Genomic DNA, 20,349 nt, shown 5'->3' with positions numbered 1-20,349 from the left:
GAAATCCCACTTTTTCTTTGTAGTCTCAGAATAACCTTGACAAAGGGAAGAAAGATACATTGGCTGAAGAATTCCAAGTATCTCACTACAGAAATAGCACAATTCAGAGGAGAGGCAGCAGGGCATTTAACAAAAAAAAAGAGGGGGGGGGAGGGAGGAGGAGGGGCTTTACATGTCTTCAGTAAAACTTATGCAGAATGAAAAGACCAAAAATGGATCCTAAAATAATGGCTCCATTACTACACAGACTTTCAGTAGTGATCTCATGTTGTTGCAGAAATGACTATTTCACTCCTTTTTTTTTCAGTCAACTTACATGAATGTGAATGTATTTTTATAAATTCACTAAAAGTTTCACATCTTTGTAACACTAGAGGGAAAATTACTAGCAGGAAACAAGTGATATAGAGGTATTTTTACAGATGCATTTTTATTTTTAATAGATATTTCTCACTGAGTTGAAGTTTTATGGCATGGCACCATACAGCAAATGCAACCAAACACAGATAAAGCAAACAAACAAAACCACAGTTCTATAAATTTTATCAGAATTCAGTACTTGCTGTGCTATATAGTATTATCTGCCTACAAGTTCTGGAATCCTTTCTATTCCTGATGCTTCCATATTGCTCAAAACAATTAGTCACCTAAAACTTCAAGCATTTTCAACTTCATCTTGTTCTACTTTTACGAGCATTTCTTAGTTAATACCTTAAAATTTAATGTTTCTGTACTTCCTCCTACCTTATGTGGTGGTTTCATGCCAAAGAGCAGCTCAGCACCACCATCACACCATTTCTCACTCCTCCTCAAAGGAAAAGGGGGAGAAAATATGAAAAAAACTCATGGCTTGAGATATCATCAACTACTGTCACAGGCAAAACAGACTCAGCATAGGGAGATTAATACAATTTACTGCCTATTACTAACAGCCTGAAACAGTGAGACACTAAAAGAAAACTAAAAACACCTTCACCTCCACCCACCCTCTTCTGTGTCCTCCCACCAAGTGGTGCATAGGAACAGGGAATGGGGGCTGCGGTCAGTCCCTGACGCTTCGTCTCCGCCGCTCCCTCACGGTCCCTCTCTGCCCCTGCTCCCCGTGGGGTCCCTCCCACGGGATGCCGTCCTTCCCGAACTGAGCCTGCGGGGGCTGCCCACAGGCAGCAGCTCTTCAGGAACTGCCCCAACATAGGTCTGTACCACTGCAGCACACTGGTCCAACACGGGTCCCCCGTGGTCAGCAGCTCCCACCAGACCTCCCGCTCCACCGGGGGCTCCTCCACGGGCTGCAGCGTGGAGATCTGCTCCGTGTGGGACCCGTGGGCTGCAGGGGGACAGCCTGCTCCACCAGGGGCCTCTCCACAGGCCGCAGGGGAACTGCTGCTGCATGCCTGGAGCACCTCCTGCCCTCCTGCTGCACTCACCTGGGGGCTGCAAGGGTTGTGTGCAGGTCTCGTGCTTTCCCACCACCCTTCCTTCAACCTGCTCTCCCAGAGGCCCACCCAGCACCGCTCCCTGTCCCGGCTCTGGCCAGCAGCAGGTCCCTTTTGGAGCCATCAGGAGCTGGCTCTGATGTGACATGGGGCAGCTGCTGGGCTCTGCTCACAGAGGCCACCCTGCAGCACCTCCCGAACCCCCCACCCCAGTTACCCAAACCTTGCCAAGTAAGCCCCAAATCATTATATTTATCACAAAGTACAGGCAGAACATCACACTATTTCAAGAGCATGAAGAGGAACTGAAGGCTATATCGTGCCACACTTACTACCATGCAATATATAATAATCACATGAGAACATCAGTATTTTCTTCTAACTTTTTGCTTAGCTAAAATTTGTTTCCTATAACAATTAAAGATCCTCAATGATCTTTAGTAGTTGTCAGGAGGAATGCTGCCTACAATAACCTTTAAAACTTCATTAGGGTGCTGTGAGTTGGAAGTGGTGACTGAAAAATGTTTTACTTCCACCACAGTATACCAGCTTAAGCATATATTTGTGTATTTATCTGCAGATTCTGTGTATTTATGTGTGTATTTTGTGTTTTGTCCATGCACTTCTCAAAATGTAATTAAAAAAAAATCTGCATCAGCTCTTTCCAAGATTAACTGGTGATAATCTTCATGTATCTCAGCAATTCAAAATTACAGGAAAATCCTATGATAAAGACAGTAAATTAATGAAACAATTTCTTGATTTGCATATTTGCATAATAGTTTACCAGTGTTAGAAATCCTGAAGAACTATACTCTGGTACCAGTCAGTCCGTTAGTTCTTCTTGGCTTACAGACTTGCCTCTCACTAAGTACTGAAGGTAAAGGGAAGTGCTTCTTCATCCCAAAATAACCAGTTTAATAAGAATTAGATAAGATCAGTCTTGTTTAAAGGGCGCACCCAAAAGTCAGCTTTTTCTTTGGTACATAAAGATTCCTTACAAAAACATAAACACTACAAACACTACATATAGCTAATTCTGCGAAAGTCACAAAGTTGTGTGTGCTCTATTATACCCCTTTAAACAGAGCAGTTCTCTTCAATAGCAACTTAAACACCAGAAAATAATTTTAAGTATTATATAAATGAAAATCTTGGCAGGCATATGCCTTTCATTGTATTTAGTTATTTTATTTTTACTAACCATACTCAAAAGAAATGCACAGTTTTCAGTTATTAATACACAGTTTGCTAGAAAATATCCCCTTCACGTTCTCTTCAATAAGCCATGTGCTCAAATGTTTGCAGTCCAACTACAAGTAGCACGTGTTTTCTTCTCCCTTCCCCCAAAGGGACTTTTTCTACTTTAATATAAAGTATTGTAAACCTCTTATTCAGAAAGCAAAATTCAGAAAAAAACCCTTCTTAGTCAAACATCTTTCAAAATTGCTGTCTGGCGTTGCATAACTTTATGCAGTTTCTTTTGGTATAGCAACCCTTGCATTTTTTCCAACAAGTTAGGTCTCTGTGAGTATTTTACATTTAAGGCAGACAATACACAGCCAAGAAATACATCATCAAATATTTGTCGTGATATGGCATTTTCAGTAGACGTTATCAGTTTTTCATAAATCATCGTGCATTTCTTATTTCAGAAAGCTTCTTTGTTGTGTAACATCAGCCTTTTTCTAACAGTCTTCTTGTTCTTCCGAACTTCCATTCTTAATCTCAGAAGTCTGTCCTCCAGGTCTATCCTCCAGATCATACATTCCTGAAAAGCTTGCTTTCTTTACACAAGAGTTACATTTCTTCATACCTTATGCAGCAACATCTTTTTTCACACATATCAAGACAGTTGGCCATATCTCAACCAAATGTAAAAATCAAAAACTTGATTTCTAAAAATAATTTTACATTTTTTTACAGTTATTTGTCTGTACATATAATAATTATAATCTCAATTATGGAAGCTTTTAATCAATACCATGACTTGACAAAATTTGGGTTTCTTTTCTTGAAAATCCATTCCTCATCTGCCTTATTACATGACTGTTGCAAGGTTGTGGAATATGTTTAAAATGGATTTTGAAGCTTAGCATATTTATACCGATAGGCAACAAACCAATATTAGACAATACTTGTTTGCAGAGATTTTTTAAGATACATTGTGCACTTACTGAAAAATTCTTTCACTTCAAATATAAGTGCAAAGCAGTAGTTAGGATTTTAATTCTACATCATAGCAGCAGTCATGTATGCATAAAACAGCACTTTTCCTACAACAAATCACAGCATTTTGAGTAGCATATTGATTACACTAAAGTGTGACAAATGCAATGCCAACTGAAGAAAGATTCTAAAACAAAAACTGATGCCATTAATACAAAGACTATACAAAAATATGGCATTATACAACTCTACTGTAGATCTGAGAGCTTCTGAATTGCAGGGTTTTTTTTGTTTTTTGGTTTTTTTAAAAGGTTACATTTGGCGTTAGCAAATTCAGCAAATCACTGCATTTACATCTTCAACAGCTTTTTGAGAAAAACCATGATTCTGTCTGCACCAGGACCTAAACATTGACACTGCAGGTGATCACACATCCCCTGAGTCCTAAGCACTACTTGGTCCTATTCACCCAGCTGAGAATACTCATCCTGAATGATCAAGCCCTTTGCACAGACTTGTTACAATGGACTAAATATGTTCCTGACCAACAGCACACAATTATACTGCAGTGTAAAGATATGGCTTTCTCTAAAATTATAAAGTATTTAAGTAAAAAATCCACAAAAACACTTAAAAATTATCCTTGAGTTCCACACTATATCTAAGCAATCAAATAGACTATGTAATCAGTCATACTGTAGTAGAACAAGCAAAAGACTTTTTATTCACTTGAAAAAAGAGCAGACTGGAAGATCTCTTCATTGCATTACACAAACCTCCCTGAGATTTTTACATAAATTATGTTTAGTCTACTATATATTGGAAACCAATTGGCTATTCAGTGTCATACACTGCAAATTTTAGATAGTTCCTGCATATGTTATCCCAGCTAAAATGCTGTTTCAATGCTTTAAAGCTTCTTCTCTTGCTACCAAAAAAAAAAAAAACCACCACATACACACAACTGAGACTAAAAATTCAAAGACATTTCTTGCATGAAATTTTTAAATCATCTTGAAAGCAATGTATAGAAATAGAGAAAACATGTTAAATTGAACAAAGCACTTTAAAATTATTTGCAGCTTGAAAACTGCTTGTGAAATTAGTTTAAAAATTATCTATGCAAGTGTTTGGTGGCAAGAAAACCAACAGAAAATTTTATTAAATGCAATGGGCAGAAAGAGGGTTGATGTTGCCCCTTCACTACTTAGCAATCTCCCATATTATACAATCAGAATTTGGAACGAGTGATTGTGGGAGAGAAACATCATAGTGGTACAAAACTTTGCAATACTGGCACAATGTTAATTGAATAAGGAATTTTTACTTTTTCTTTTTAATTGAGGTACTTAAACTTCTGATAAGATGGATGTATTTAAATCATAAATCTTAAGGAGGCCTCACAGTGAAGTAACTCCTCTATTTCACATATTCACTGCCACAAATTTCAGAAATGAACACTTCATTTTAAATACAAATGTGCATTTCAAGAGTTTGCCAAGTTGTGTAGCTTTGATTGAGCCTCTCTCAGCAAACATCCAAGAAGAACCAGCATTGTTCTTTGCAACAATATCTAAGTAAAAAAAAAAAAAGATTATTTGAATTTAAAATAAACAAAACCTGATGCCTTTACTGCTTTGAGATACGAAATTATTCCCCAAGTTTTATGCTTGGAGGCAAAAACCAAACAGTTGCCTTGTCTATAAATTTGTTAACTTATTTCAAAAGTGGAATTACACACAGTAATCTGTTCAAGTAGCTTTAACCTCCTTCCAGTTATCAATAACTGGGATCATGTTCTTGCCCCTAGCTGATTGTGGAGCAACTGCGCTTACATTTCCACCTTCCAAATGGTCTTACGTTGGGTTTCACCACAGAAGAAAAATGAGATAACTTTGGGTCAATTCACTGGAAAATTGACCTAAGGTGTTTGCAACTGGCCATATCAAATACTGCGACATAAGCATTATTTTAGGGTACTGGAAGGAATGTATAAGATGATGATCATGACATCAAAGTGAGCAACTGGGAAAAGGAGGGCATTTTCTATATTTTTAATTCTGTTTTAAAGTTTCCAATTTATAGATACACTGAGAACTACATGAAAATTACAAAGATGGAAGGAATAAAAGAAGTATTTAAAAGCAATATGTTTGGCTTTTTAATACTCAGAAACAAACTGAAGACACTGTCTTGTATAAAATGGCTTCAGTTCTACTTGCTATATTACATCTTCAGATATGTAAAGGGTATCCAATATTTAATCAAGACAGGAAAAGAAGAGTAAGAAAAAAGAAGAATATTTGCTTTTTCATTTTAAATTAAAATTTTCATATGGATAAGTTTTCTGGCTGTCCAAATGAAAAACAATTTGCTCCCTTCCCCTAAAAATACTTACATCACACAGCCTATTCTGTCTCTTTGCATATATTGCTGACCAACAACTGATTCAGACAGGCACAGTAAAAGTTGCCAGATTACATAACCACTTCCATTTCATTATACAGAGAAGCCATTTCTGCATCAACAATGAAAGTTATAAAAGTGTATTAACAAACACAAGCCCTTGTGCAACACACAAAACAGGGTGCCAAGTCACTACAGACTCGTAGTGAGAAGACTAGGAGTCTTTTCTGTGCATCTCCGTTTCAACAAGGAAATACACTGTCTCTTCATTTCTTACTCACACCATATTTTCAGTCACCTCTTTTTTGCACTGCCAAGTAAGGCAAATAATGGTGTTGTAGACTGACCATATATTAGATTATTTTGTTTAGAAAAATAATTTCTCTCCCTATTGTTCTCATAGTAACAAATATATCCTGATAAAGAAAACCAGCAGGATTCCTCAGTTTGCAGATTCAGATAGGATATTTGCCACACAGATTTTACTCCCAGGAAAGATAGATGCACAAGTGCACATATGTCAATTATACACAGCAGACCAAGTACATTTTGTTCTGCATCACAATGCATCCTCTTAAGGAGGGACAGTTTTCTTATCCACCCATGTTGTCCCTTATATGATCCACTCGTTGAGCAAGATCCCTAAAGGTGGGGCGCTGGGTAACATTGTTGTTCCAGCATTCTTTCATGATAGCATAAATCTGGAGGAGAAACAAAGAAAATCAGTATTAGGCAAACAGACATTACAGTTAATAGTTACTCTGAACTGGTCCAAGAACTTTAACGTACATTTCTCCACATTCTTATATTAAATTCTTCATTATCCTTGATATCTAATCAGAAAGACAGAACAAACTGAACCTACTTCTGGTAAAAATGGATTTGAGTGAACTTTTTAAAGATATTTCTATTACAACAGGCATTTGGCCACACTCTTTTCCTACATATGCAATTGATACCTGATCACAGAACAGGGTTTCTATGCCAGCCTCTTTATCTATACTCTTCTCACTAATTTAACCCAGATCATTACCAACTTCTCATACTTCCAACACTTTCTCAAGTATTGCTGAGGAACTCCCTGCAAGGCTCGCAAGACAAATGTAGCTTTCAGTTCTTTCGTTTTGAGCAAATCTGGAATTCCTGCATTGACCTGAAACTAAAGCAGCTTGTATGTTACAGACATCCAGAAGATTTAAGATCTGTTATGACTACCCTCTTAGGATCAAAATGGGAAGAGCAGTTTCTGACAGAAGAGAGGCATTTCCATCTTGCTTTGATACCTGAAGTATTGCAAAGATTCCAGCGTCTGATATTTAGAGTATCAATAAAACACATTCTGTATTATCATATAAATACAACATTCAGGTTATCTATGAAAAGCTAAACAATTCAATAATTGTGATTCAACAATTGTTGTACTCATATGTATAATACAAGAAAGGTTACTTCAGAGACTTCTCCTTTAATTTTCTGTATACTAGTTCTTTCCCAATGGCTTCTCTGCCCCACTTGAACCATTCTTTTTCTTCTAGATAACTTGACACTGATCTCTCTCCTGTCTCTAGGTTTGAATGAATTATTTCAGGACTTACTGCCAAGCGTGTCTGATCTTAAAGGGATGCAGGATTTGGTCTGAGCTAGAAGTTACACAAATAAAACATTCTTTCCTTACTGATTCACTTACCCAGCCCTACTAGTTTGACTCAAGCTGAAGTGCCCCCTCCTCTAAAGAACGGAGAATTAAAAGACTTAGAAATAGTAAGTATTTTTTAAAAATACCTGGAGTATTAGCAAAATAAAAGAACACTGAATTAATGTGTGTGCTGAAGATGACTTTACAGGCATATAAAATTCAATATCTATGAAAAACTTGCATACAAATCTAAAGGCCCTGACCATATAAAATCTGATTCATATACTTCATTGTGCCTACAGACTTCAGGTAGCTCCTGGCTGAGAAAGCTTGACAATGAATAATATACATGATAAACACGGGTTGTTTTCCTCTGCTTGAGGAGGAAAGAGCAAGAGAAAGAAAATAATCAAGATAAAGATTTTTTTAAATCTTGGAATTAAAAGTGATTAATTAAATCTGAAGAAGCTTTTTTTTTTTTTTTTTGCTAAACTTTAAACATGTCAAAAAATCCACTGTGCACAATTTTCAACAAGAATGTTTATATGGAACTTCTATGGAACAAATTCCATATGCTAGCTTCATTGCTTTAATAAATTTACATTTTTGCAGTAGAAGCCTGAGTGCTCCACTATAGCAGTCAGCCACAATAATCCTATTTTGTATATTTAGAAGGACTACATACTAGGCTCCTGAGGGAATACAATCTAAAGAATCATAAAAGAAATGTGATTATACTCATCATGTAACTGATAAAATAACAGCACAACCATTCAGGCTGTATAAATATTTCAGTAATCCGTGCAGAAGGAAACACAAGGTTCGCATTTACCATGTACTCACCCTTACTGAGCACCTTTCAGACTATAGTAATGCATTACTATAATAATACTTCACCTCATCAGGGCATCCATCTGGTCTTGGCAGTCGTCCATTATTCTTCAAAAGCTCTATCAAATGAAATACAATCATCTGCCCTTGTTTATCATTGCCAATCATGCGCATGAATTCCTGAAACAGAAGGCCAACTATTGTAAATAATATTTGAAGGGAAAAAAACAAGATCCTGAAAAATCATTACCAAGGCAAAACTCTTCATAAGAAAAAACTTAGAAATTCTATAAGTAGCATAGTATATAGCAATGATAAAATTATAAGTCCAGACAAATATTAATAATCACCACTTTTTTTGTGTGGAAGAAAATAGGTTTTACATGATACATGACTTAAAGCAATAAATGATACATGATTTAAAGCAATAAATTAAAATCTTCTTTAAAATATTGATCATCAACTGATGATTACCTACTTTTAAAAGGATAAATCTTACTGCTAATTTTAAAGAGCTTCCTGAAACATTAAAACAAAATCTTGATGCTTTAAAAATCCTTAACAAACAGAAAACAGGCAATAACTTACTGATGTACTTAAAAAAAAAAGACAAACTGGATTAATCAGTAACTACAGGCCAGAAAGAATGGCATAATTAAAGCCAGCCAAAATGGTTTAGATAAATCTTGCTAGCCAAAATGAACGTAATCCTGAAAGTAGATAAAAATATTTCTCAGAATGTCAGAGATCAAAAGTAAATAAGCAAGTATATATAATATATATTATATAATTTCTAAATATTCTGAAAATAATTTCTAAGTATAATGTAATGGAACTGTTACTCATCCAGTGCTACATATATTTCTTTAATTATGCTTGATATGAAAGTGTGAAATAACTGTTCGTAGAACATGCAAACAGACAACGTCAATAACACAATGAATAATCATAAAGATGATGAAAGACTGCTTTGGCTAATTGGTACAAATGATTTTTTGTTGATGCATAACAGAGCAACATAACCCAAAAAGTTGATTTATTCAAAGTACATTCCACCTGAGCCCATGACTTACTCCATTACTTTCCATCTCATAGTCCCTTTGAAGAACTCCAGATGTCTGCAATGTTTGTTCCTACCCAGGGAGAGCTGTCCTTGTTTTGAGAGCTCTTCCTTGATAGTTTAGTAATTGTATCAAATTACTGACAGGTCTGCTGAGGTCAATGCAGCAGTCTTCCAAGTACATTTTTACCTATAATCATTGTTGAGCTCTCAAAATTACATTTGCCATGACTGAGGCACTAGCCAACAGTGAGGACAGCTCCACTACATATATAATACTCAACTCTCCTCTGTAATGCCTGCAGAGCAATGCTAGGTATAAGTAACATTGTGAATCTCACTTCCAACTGGAGAACTGTTCTGCAGCGCAGAAGTAATATTTTTCTGTTTAGTGTAAACTTGTCTTTAAAAGCATCTGTAAAGAGTCTGCAAAAATTATTCCCTTTCTTTCCTGAAATTCAATATATTATTAGCTTGGGTTTGAGTAACATAACAAAATAACTTTAAGAGTAACTACATTTAAAACAACTTAATGTTTAAGTAATTGTTTGGCTTAGCCTTCAATTAAAAAGCCTTTCATTAAAAATACTTGTCATGTTGCAAAGAAACAGTTGCATCTGGGATCACTCTCCATGATGGATAAGAAAGATGAATCTATACTTATGAGACTTTAAAATCTTTCCCAAACAGTTGGGAGTTACAGTGTGGATAAAATTTGCACAGACTATCAGGTGACTTTCCAGATCTCTTTTGCTTCTTATGCCTTGATAGTAACGTTTCTCAGCATGCTACTGCTTCTGATTGGATGTGGTCTCAAACATGAAGGCGTCATCTGAAAAGGATCAGTAACTCTCAAGCTATTTAAGTACAGCAAAAATCTATATCTTTCATCTATATCTTTCTGAAAAATTAAATAAACAAAAACCTCTGAGAACCATTCATTATGTACTTACAGCTGGTGGGCTTTTGCTCTTTTCAATATAAGTGAAGAGTTCATATAAGACTACACCAAAACTCCAAACATCTGAGGCCACAGAAAATTTGCTCTCTGTCAGAGATTCTGGAGCATACCTGCAATACATAGTAAAAAAAGAATATATATATATACATATATATATATACTGTTCTGTGTGACTTGTGGCTTTTTAGTTTTGAAGGTATTTCTTTTACTAAGACCAGTATTTTTCACAAGTATGTACCCTTTTTACACAGGCATTAGCATATTCTCGTTTCTTTCCATTACTTTCACTAGTAACTATACTGTTAATAGTAACTAAATGGTACTGAAAAACACAAACCAGCTTAAACTAACACAGCTAGTGATTACTATATCCAAGGCTGTTTTTTTGTTTGTTGAACAAGATTTTAATATGAAAAGGACTGGAAAGAAAGACAATTCTAGCCAGTAAGCACCCTTCCATCACTTTCAATAAGCTTTGAATTGTGTCCCAGGTACTTCTGAACTCTCAAAAACATCGACTGTGATGCCATTTTATATTATTTTATTCATCCTTTAAATATTACATTTTGACAGTGCCTACAGCAGCTACATAGACAAAAATCACAGGTATGAGATTGCATTTTCTTTCATTGTCAAGACAGAAGATGGTTTTATCACAATTATCTGTGAGAATATTTTCTAAGGTACTCCTGTGTCTTCAGTATATGTTCCGTATTCTGAATGTAGTTGTATAGGATTTACATGGCAAGGTTTTAGTAGCAGGGGGGTTGCAAGGGTGGCCTCTGTGAGAACAGTCCAGAAGCTTCCCCTTGTTAGATAAGAGTCAGCTCCTAAGGCATCTTTTAAATAACTGTTTAAGTATTTTTTTTTTCATGAAAATATGTTGAGAATTCCTACATTTATATGCTGTAGAGTCATATATCATGAGTGGGACCTTCGCAGTGCTTTCACAACTGACTTGGAGTTTGCGCTTCATAAGTCTACAATATGCAAAACTATTTGCTGAAAATACGAAGCTGAAAATGTGCCATTATTTCATATATCAAAAGGAAACTTACCAAAATATAGGGCTTTCACCAGGTTCTTTCACTTTGTAGTACTCCTTATCTTGTGGCAAGACTTTAGTCAATCCAAAGTCTCCAATTTTAACTCTGTTCTCATTCTCCACTAAGATATTTCTTGTTGCTAAATCCCGGTGAACGTATCTTTTTGTACCCAGATACTCCATACCCTAAGCATAAAGTTCACAGACACAATAGAAAAGAAAGTTACTTTTAGCATTAAGTGACTGCACTTCCCCTAAAGGGATGAATTAAGGACAAAGTTAAAACCAAAGACTGTTGAATATTTGTCCTCTCTAGTGAGTTACTCTTCCAAATGCAGGGTTGTTACTTAACTGATGGCAGCTACATAGAGTACCTCTCAGAGACAATAGTTTATGATTACATAGCTAGATAGCTGTTACAGCTCCTTTCCATGTCCAAATGCAATTTGCCAGTAATAGGTAAAAGGGAACAAAATTTGGGCTAAGCTACATAATACAGGGCATATGAAAAGCCTTTGCTATTTCATTACCCATTTCTATTAATCTTCTTTCTTCGTTTTCCACATCCTGATTGCTTTATCAAACTTTATGATTCCTTGGATCTGACACCTGTTCTCTGGCTATATTTGCAGTTGCCTGAAGCCATGTCTTCTTTTACTGCTGTTGCTGTTCCCTTCTTACCAATACACATTCTTATTTTTGCTATCAATGAAGTGTAGAAGGCGGCAGTGAGTGAAGTGACTACCAGGCTAAAGTATTAGAGCATTACAAAAAAGAAAATCTTGCTTACACAGCTATAAATGGTGGACAGAGCACAGTGTTAAAAATGCCTGACTCTCACATGTGAAATAAAACACCAAGCAGACTGTCAATTTTACAAGACGACACGTCACTCCAGCAACCAAAAAGCAATAAATGATGCTGTAGTATTGCTAAACTCAAGTGTTTTGGACATCAATATTATAGATTTATTCTCTCCAAAAGATTTACCTCCCTTTTTGTTTTTTAAGTGAAAAACCTCAGAAAAATCATGAATCCAAACTCTTAACTTTTCTCAGATTCTTGTACCTAGTACCTAGCCTAGTACCGCTAGATGGCATTGCTGTTTATTTAGAACATCTCATTCCAAAACAGGGTTCAAAACTGCCCTGTTCCCCATTAATCACCTATCTGCTGCCATCCTGAAAAATACCAAATCTAGCTTTTTTTCAAAGCCAGACTCCTGGGTTTCATATACAGTCAACGGAAATGCTATACCTTTTTATTACTATTAAATACTGCCCTGAAAACAGTCCTAAAATTTATCTGATACTAATAAGTTTCCTGTTACAACAGGTATTTTCCAGGCTCACAGAGATGGTTACTTGAAATGATGCAAATTTTGAGTGGTAGTCATAATCCTGTGGCATTACAGGAGTTGAGTTTAATTACACTGTTTCAAATGCTTCCATCTTTATTGTTTAAGAGCTAGCTGTGGGGCTCTTCAGTAAAGACACATGAAGTACTTTAAGCATTATGAGACGGAAAAATAAATTTATTCTTAGCTTCTTCCCCTATCAGCAAACATTAAAAAAAATGTGGGGCCAACAGAGCAAAAAAAAACCATCCCAAAAATCAGATGTACTGAGGGGAAAATATATATATATATATATATATATATATATATATATTTGCTGTTCTGTTGCCAAGATTCTTTGAAAATTTGACTGTAGAACCCTATTGCTTGCCATCAGACAAACAGCACTGCTGACACAAGCCACACCCAACGATAGCTGTACTGATTTACATCTACAGAAATGTCACTACTAGCAAATGCCATCTCTGAAAACGCTGCTTTTCACAGTATGAGATGTGTACAAAAAATGTCATCTGTAAGTCAGGACAATTCTCACAGATTAGTAGTAAGGAACCAAAAATAAGCAACTACACTCAACTCAACCCTCAGGTATGGGCCATGCCTTCATTTCTCTCTCACATATTTGAGGCAAGAGCAACAAAGAAGAAGGAGAAACATTTTTATACAACAAAAAAAATGTAACAAATTCACAGCAGGAAAAATAGATTTGAGATTCTGATAGTACCAAACATTGCAAAAGAAACAAATACCTAAAGGAAACAGGAAAAGATGTTAAGCTAAAAGAAGAAAAAGTATTCAGATTCCATTTTTGTAATATTAGGCACTCACTACATTTTTAATATATTGTCATAAATCATAACTTGAGTACTTTTGTCACAGTTCAACAACCAGCTTTGAAGATCCTTTTTTTTTAATTCAGGATTCCAAATTAAGCACAGAACCACTAGCCCTCTAGATTTTATCGACAGTAAAATTTTGCATTAGATCCTATGAGGAAAAAGTTAAGATGTTTTGAATCACAGAATCATAGAACTGCCTGGGTTGGAAGGGACCTTAAAGATCACGCAGTTCCAGCCCCCCTGCCATGGGCAGGGACACCACCCACTAGATCAGGTTGCTCAGGGCCACATTCAACCTGGCCTTGAGCACCTCCAGGGATGGGGCATCCACAACCTCTCTGGGCTACCTGCTCTAGTGCCTCGCCACCCTCTGAGTGAAGAATTTGAGGCAACAGAATACTGCAGAAATATTAGAGCAATCGATATAACCTCTGCTTTACAGGTAGAACAGTGAAAAGAGGTCAAAGCAAAGTACATCCATTTTAACTCTTGGGCTTTGCCTCCCTTAGATGTTAGCTGCAGATACTTCTTTAAGAGTAAAAACTGCATGCGAACTTCCCACTTTCTGGTACTGTGTGCACCCATGCTTTGTCACACGAAAGCAGGAAGTTCTCACACTTAAGTATCTGCACAATGCATATTCTAGCTCCCTTCCTCCTGGTGTCTGCTACTTAGAAAAAAGTCATTCCATCTCCTTTCTGATTTTTCAGCACCATCCTGCAGACCTGTAGTACTTTAATGTTTCTCTTACGTATGTATTTATATATGCATACGTATATGTATGTACACACACACACAATGTTTTTCTTTATACCTTCTTGACCTTAATTCCTTTTCCAAAGTTTCCTGCCATACTTGCACTGCCTGCAAAAGCCAAAATCTACTTTTCAATCCACCTGTCTGATACATCTGTCTAAGAGGCCAGGGTCCCAAAAACTGTTGCTACTGTGGCGCTTTATTAAAAGCCTGAAGGCTTGCAAAATACAAGCTTTCACAGCTTCTTCTGGGAATGAACAGTGCAGATATCTTCTGATCCCTCAGGGTCTGCTGAGATGGCTACAGAATAAAACAAGTAAGCGGCTGCTGCCTTTGCCTGTTCAAAGATCCCTGATTATTCTATGAAAAATTCAGTCACCTTCTTCCTAGGTGGTGCTGAGTTTTAGACTTTTCCAGATCTTTGCTTGAAGGACGGTTGTTTAAGGTGATTTACCAGCACTGATACCAAGCTATTTTGTGGCAGAAATAGCGAGAGAATTTCTAATGCTTGAGACCTTTTACTAGAGAAAAACTTATTGTTTTGGACCCCTTGATCAGAGGACTTTTTGAACCCTCTTTCTGTGGGTGGTCACATGTTCAACACTTCCTCTTTGTGAGAAGACTGACACTTGCCATAGACCAGAAAACATTTCCTGTTTTCAGCTATGCTGCAGACTGCTTGCCCATCTAGGAGGCTTTGCTAGTGACAACCCACCTAGCTTTATTTCAGTGAATACACGAATAGGTAGAATCGGCTGCTAAAGAAGCATGCAGCATCCACCTGTACATGCTCCAGGTTCAGTAGCTAAAAGGTTTACCAAGTCAGTCCAGTTACAAGACGGAAACTATCAAGCTGTGTTCACCAGATGAAAAGTTTGAATGCCTGGAGAAGATCTTGCTTTTTGCAGAGACTCTCCTGCCTCGTTCTTGTCAGGCCTATTCTAGGGATAGTGCAGACAGAAGATGCCCTGAATGTGGCAGGATGCAAGTTTACTGTATGTAAAAATAGGTAGGGGCTACGTACCCTGAAGAATACTCACTAAATAACCTACTCTTTCCATGCTTGATGTGGAAAACAGGGAAAGGAAGTTTAAAAATATTTGTTACACACCTTGGGGAAGGGAAACAGGGAGGAGAAGAGTGTGTGTGGTGTGTGTGTGTGCACGCATGTCTATCTATTTGTCTGCTTTGCTCTTCTTTCTTTCTTCAAGCTACTGAACATGCAGAGAAATCTATAGTGTCCATAGTTCCTCATATCTCAAGCACAACAACAGAATAAAGCTAGGGCAGGTATATGCCCTGCTTCTGAGGAAACAAGGCATCTACAATGGAGATCAGATTTTTGCCTCCCTTTTCAGAATTTTATGAAGGATTTTCAGGGGCAATCTGTAAGACTAATTTATTACAGCTCTGGGGACTTCCATGGACTCTATTTCTTCACATAAAAATCATATATTTTTGCTCCAGTAGATTAATAAGGTAATAGTATTTGCATTTTAAAGTAAATTCCTTAAGCGTATGCATGCTCTTAATAGTGGTTTTATAGCTGAATATCTAAGTCCTGAAAAATCAGTTACAGTATATCAAGAAGTGTTTGCTTGGACAAGTATACTAACTCTTTCAAAATTCTATTCCAGCTCTCATTAGGGATAAAAGAGTTTTTAATTCTTCTGAATGAAAATATGAACTAAACAAACAGTAAAATAAACAAAAGTAAATGGCAAATATTCTCCCTCAGTTAGCAGATGGATGAGCCAATACCACTGAGATACTCAGAAATTTGTAAAGTTCTTGAATATATGAATGTGCATTGCTATTTTTTAGGGATATGTTTTGCTAGCAGCCCAACACTATTATAAGGGATACACCAAAACAATTAATTTCTGTACAAAATGGAGAGATATTGTTGAAAAATATTAATCATCTGAAAGCCCTCTTACTTTGCATATCTGAGATGCATACAGCAAAAGCTTCTTGTGGTCCAGTCTTTCCTTGTGTTTCTGCAGATAATCTCGTAAACTTCCATACGGTAAATATTCCATAATTAATCTCAGATTCCTACGACCTTTGACAACAGCAAAGAAAACATATAATTTTTCTGTCATTTTCCAATACAAAGTTTTTATTTCAGTGTGTTTACAAATGAATAAAAGTAATAGAGACGTCTTACTACCAAAACACACAATTTATTGTGTTCATCACTAAGCAATTTTTCATCTGTTAGTTAACTGCATTTGTTAAAGAAATGCCATTTATTTAAACATAGCAATTATGTGGATACACATCACCTCATCAGGACTTCATCTTCTATTGCTAAAGCTAAGCAGAAGTGCCACCCATATATGTCTGTGTTTTATATCATTCCTCTTCATTGCTGAGGTAAAACTCAGAATAGTAACTGACATCATCTGTTCAGCAATTTTGCCATCTTTAAAACTTAGTCAGATTTTGAACACAAGATTTTTTTTTCTTATAGTAAGACCTTGGGCAAAAAAAACACGTTATCACTCATTTTCAACACCATAAACAATTAACTCAAATACATCTGTTTCTGAAATTTCTTCCCGTCTTCTGTTATACAGGCTGTATGAGAAGTGGTATTATCCACTCTGGAACATCACATTAAGTGACAAAAAAGCAACCATTAAAAAATGGTTACATTTTCCTACTTAACCCCAAATTCACTTCTAGGAAGACTTTTGTACTTTAAGATAAAGAAAATGGGTTACTTTCATAAACAATTCTCTCTCTGAATTTCTCACAGTATGCATGCTTAGGTGCATAGCTGAAGGTGTATTCAGTAAGCACATACCTGCACTGTAGCATACTCCTTTGTATTTAACAATGTTATCATGCTGCAGAGATTTAAGTATTTCAATTTCTCTTTCGAAGTCCCTAAGGTGCTCTTCTGTGCTATGTTGCAGCTTTTTCACAGCCACCACCTCTCCAGTATTATCCTGTAGGGGGTCATATCGGCACATCTCAACACTGCCAAAATTTCCCTAGATCAGAAGTAGAAATACTTGAATTAAAAATGAGTCCACACCATTCTCTTTCTAATAGCCTCGGTGCTCAATGTACTAGCATTAAGTAATGCAATTATGTAATAAATTTCTTGTAATACCAGACAATTACTTAAGTGAAATACCACAAACCCTACCCGAAAAAAGGTAGGAGTGCAGGATCACAGGTCACAGCTCTGTAACAACTGTCTATAAGAAACATGCTCTATAAAAGGAAGCAAACAGCACTGGAGGAAAGGAGGGTGACCTACATGCATTTTCTCCCCCTTCTCCACAGATTTCTACCTACAATTCCATGATACCTTCTGAGATAGCTCTTTTCCTGAACTTGCAAAACCACATCAGATTAAGGCTTCTCCTGGCTGTTTTCTTTTTCTTTTTCTTTTTTTTTGTAGTTCTTCCCCAAGCTGTTTCTCTGTTTTACTTTCTTTCCTCTCTCTCTTCGTATTTTCTTTACCTTCTTTTTTGCAGTCATTACCTACAACTATGTTCCTCTCCCTCTGCCATGTTGTTGTTTAAAGTCAACAATTACCCGCAAATAAAAGTAGTTCTGCTACTTTGCTTTCAGACTTCTTTTCTCTAGTACTTGGAGTTAAATGATATGTAGCTATCATGTCAATAGCAATACAAAAAAGCAAGAGACCATTCCGGAAAAATGATACTTGGGTAACGCCGTCAGCTCCACTAAGTCATCTGTCTAGGCATGCTTTCCACAGCCAGCCTGCAATGACTTGCAAAACTAGCAATGAAATGATGATTTCTAAAGTCTAAAATGTTCAAGGTCTACGTATATCAAAGACACTACTCAAAGACACTACTGAGTTCAGAGACTGCATATGCAGATATCCCAGAATATGCACGTACAAAAAAAAAATCTCACTAGTTCTATGCAAGAGTACTCTGGAACAATTTCAAATGAATCTCATCTGACAAAAAACAAGTTTCAGATGCAGCTGTCCTGGTTTGGGCTGGGATAGAGTTAATTTTTTTCCTAGTAGCTGATAGGGTGCCATGTTTTGGGTTTAGGACAAGAATAATGCTGATGTTTTAGTTATTGCAGAACAGTGCTTACACAGAGCCAAGGATTTTTCTGCTTCTCATGATGCCCTGCCAACAAGGATGCTGGGGGTGCATAAAAACACGGGAGAGGACACAGCCAGGACAGCTGGCCCCAACTGGCCAGAGGGATAGTCCATACCGTATGGTGTCATACTGAACAATAAGCTGAAGTGGTTGGCCAGGGGCTGGGGGCTGCTGCTCAGAGACAGGCTGTACATCAGTCAGTGGGTGGTAAGCAATTGCATTGTGCATCACCTGCCTTGTATATTATTATCATAATTATTTTCCTTTTCTGCTCTAATAAACTGTCTTTATCAGTTTTTCACACACATACACTCCACTTGTCTCCCCCATCCCACTGCAGGGGTGTGGAGTACACAAAAAGATGTATAGTGCTTAGCTGCCTGATGAGTTAAACCACAACAGTTCAGCATTATTAAGAAATAATTGGAGAAATTAGCCTTTCAGTGTGACTGGATTCATTGTAGAAGCCAGCCACATTTTTTCTATCTAATTACCTTGTGAAACTGAAAAAAAGACCTGAAAGGAACTTGAAAATTGCGTTGTGACTCAAAATTATTAATTTCTGTAATTGGAGTGTTCAACGTCACATGTATATGGGGTCATTAGAAGATAACTGAAAAAGATATCTCTTTTCTAGGCATTTAGAGAATTTCCAAACAACCTACCTTGCCAAGTTGCTGTAAAAACTTAAGATGTCTTTCTTCAAATTGTGTTGGGTCCCGATCTTCAAAAGCCCCAGAAAATCCAAGTGCTCCAATTCGCATATTTGGCAACATATCGTTTTCTGTCAATAACTCATAATCTGAGGGGAAGGAGGAAGAGAGAAAGGGAGAAGGAAGCACAGAGAAGCAAACAGGAGAATGAAAAAAGATATTACAATGCTGGCATGTTCTACCTCTGCTAGGCATACCCTGAGCTTAGTGGAATATTAACAATTCCCTTAATTTCTACATAGTAATTTCCAGTCATAAAGACAAAGAGCTATTACCAAACAGCCAAATAACTTCTCTTAACACATAATGAGTGTTGCTGTAATTTCCAAATACAATTTTTTACAGGCCCATTGTACTTCAAAGTTAGCAGCTATTGTGCAGTGACCCCACAGCTGTGGAGGAGAGAAATGAAAACCTTACAAGAGCTTGTGAGAATGCGCATCTTTCTCTTAGTAAAATAAAAAATGTCTATCTATTTTCAGAGACAAAACAGCTTCACAAGTATTCTTGGTTAGGAGATTAAACATTTATGATAGACACTAATCAAACCAAAAAAACTGTTTTGAATAATAATGCTAACTTTTAATGTATTCTCTTAGAGCAAACTAAACAGTAGTAATATAATATTGTTAACTTAATGTGTTTGTGTTTGAAAGAGGTTGTAGATTAACATCCCAAAACTGAAGGCACTATGTGAAAATGAAACAACAGAAAGCAGGGTTCTTTTTCTCTAGTGCATTCTTGTTGTATCACAGACTTGGACTCACCTGGAGTGAACAAACTATTCAAGTCACGTATAATTGCTCTAAATGAAGGCCTGAAATCTGGCTCGTAATCCATACAGTTGTTTATAAGGTTTGCTAGCTCTGTCCAGTTTGGTGCAGGAAGTTGGTGTCTATCCTCATAAAACTGTAGTTTCTGGAATTAAAGAGATAAAAATCACTTTAATATATCACCACAAAGAGTTGCAGTAGCCATAACATTCTGACCAAAGCAGCCAAAAAATACAGCTCTCAACCTAGGCTTTTTATCTC

At 36.7% G+C, this 20,349-nt stretch overlaps 1 protein-coding gene across 7 annotated transcripts in view; it reads right to left on the bottom strand.

Annotated features, from left to right (window-relative positions):
- Nucleotides 1–2,606: 2,606 nt before the first annotated feature.
- JAK2 (Janus kinase 2) overlaps nucleotides 2,607–20,349 on the bottom strand; it is a 92,910-nt gene continuing 75,167 nt past the window's right edge. For all 7 annotated transcript variants that reach the window (XM_080574393.1, XM_080574399.1, XM_080574397.1 and 4 more), the window contains 8 exons: nucleotides 20,083–20,233; nucleotides 19,268–19,404; nucleotides 17,309–17,498; nucleotides 16,437–16,561; nucleotides 11,558–11,730; nucleotides 10,492–10,609; nucleotides 8,545–8,658; nucleotides 2,607–6,712 (listed from right to left, as the gene is read on the bottom strand). In XM_080574393.1, the coding sequence (XP_080430519.1) occupies nucleotides 6,605–6,712; nucleotides 8,545–8,658; nucleotides 10,492–10,609; nucleotides 11,558–11,730; nucleotides 16,437–16,561; nucleotides 17,309–17,498; nucleotides 19,268–19,404; nucleotides 20,083–20,233 (1,116 nt within the window). In that variant the 3' untranslated portion in view covers nucleotides 2,607–6,604. The remainder of the gene's footprint in view (nucleotides 6,713–8,544; nucleotides 8,659–10,491; nucleotides 10,610–11,557; nucleotides 11,731–16,436; nucleotides 16,562–17,308; nucleotides 17,499–19,267; nucleotides 19,405–20,082; nucleotides 20,234–20,349) is intronic.

This window comes from Anser brachyrhynchus, assembly GCF_964034855.1.
Source record: "Anser brachyrhynchus genome assembly, chromosome: Z".
NCBI classification, from domain to species: Eukaryota; Metazoa; Chordata; class Aves; order Anseriformes; family Anatidae; genus Anser; species Anser brachyrhynchus.
Note: the sequence above shows the minus strand (reverse complement) of the source record. Positions and strands in the feature narration are given on the sequence as shown.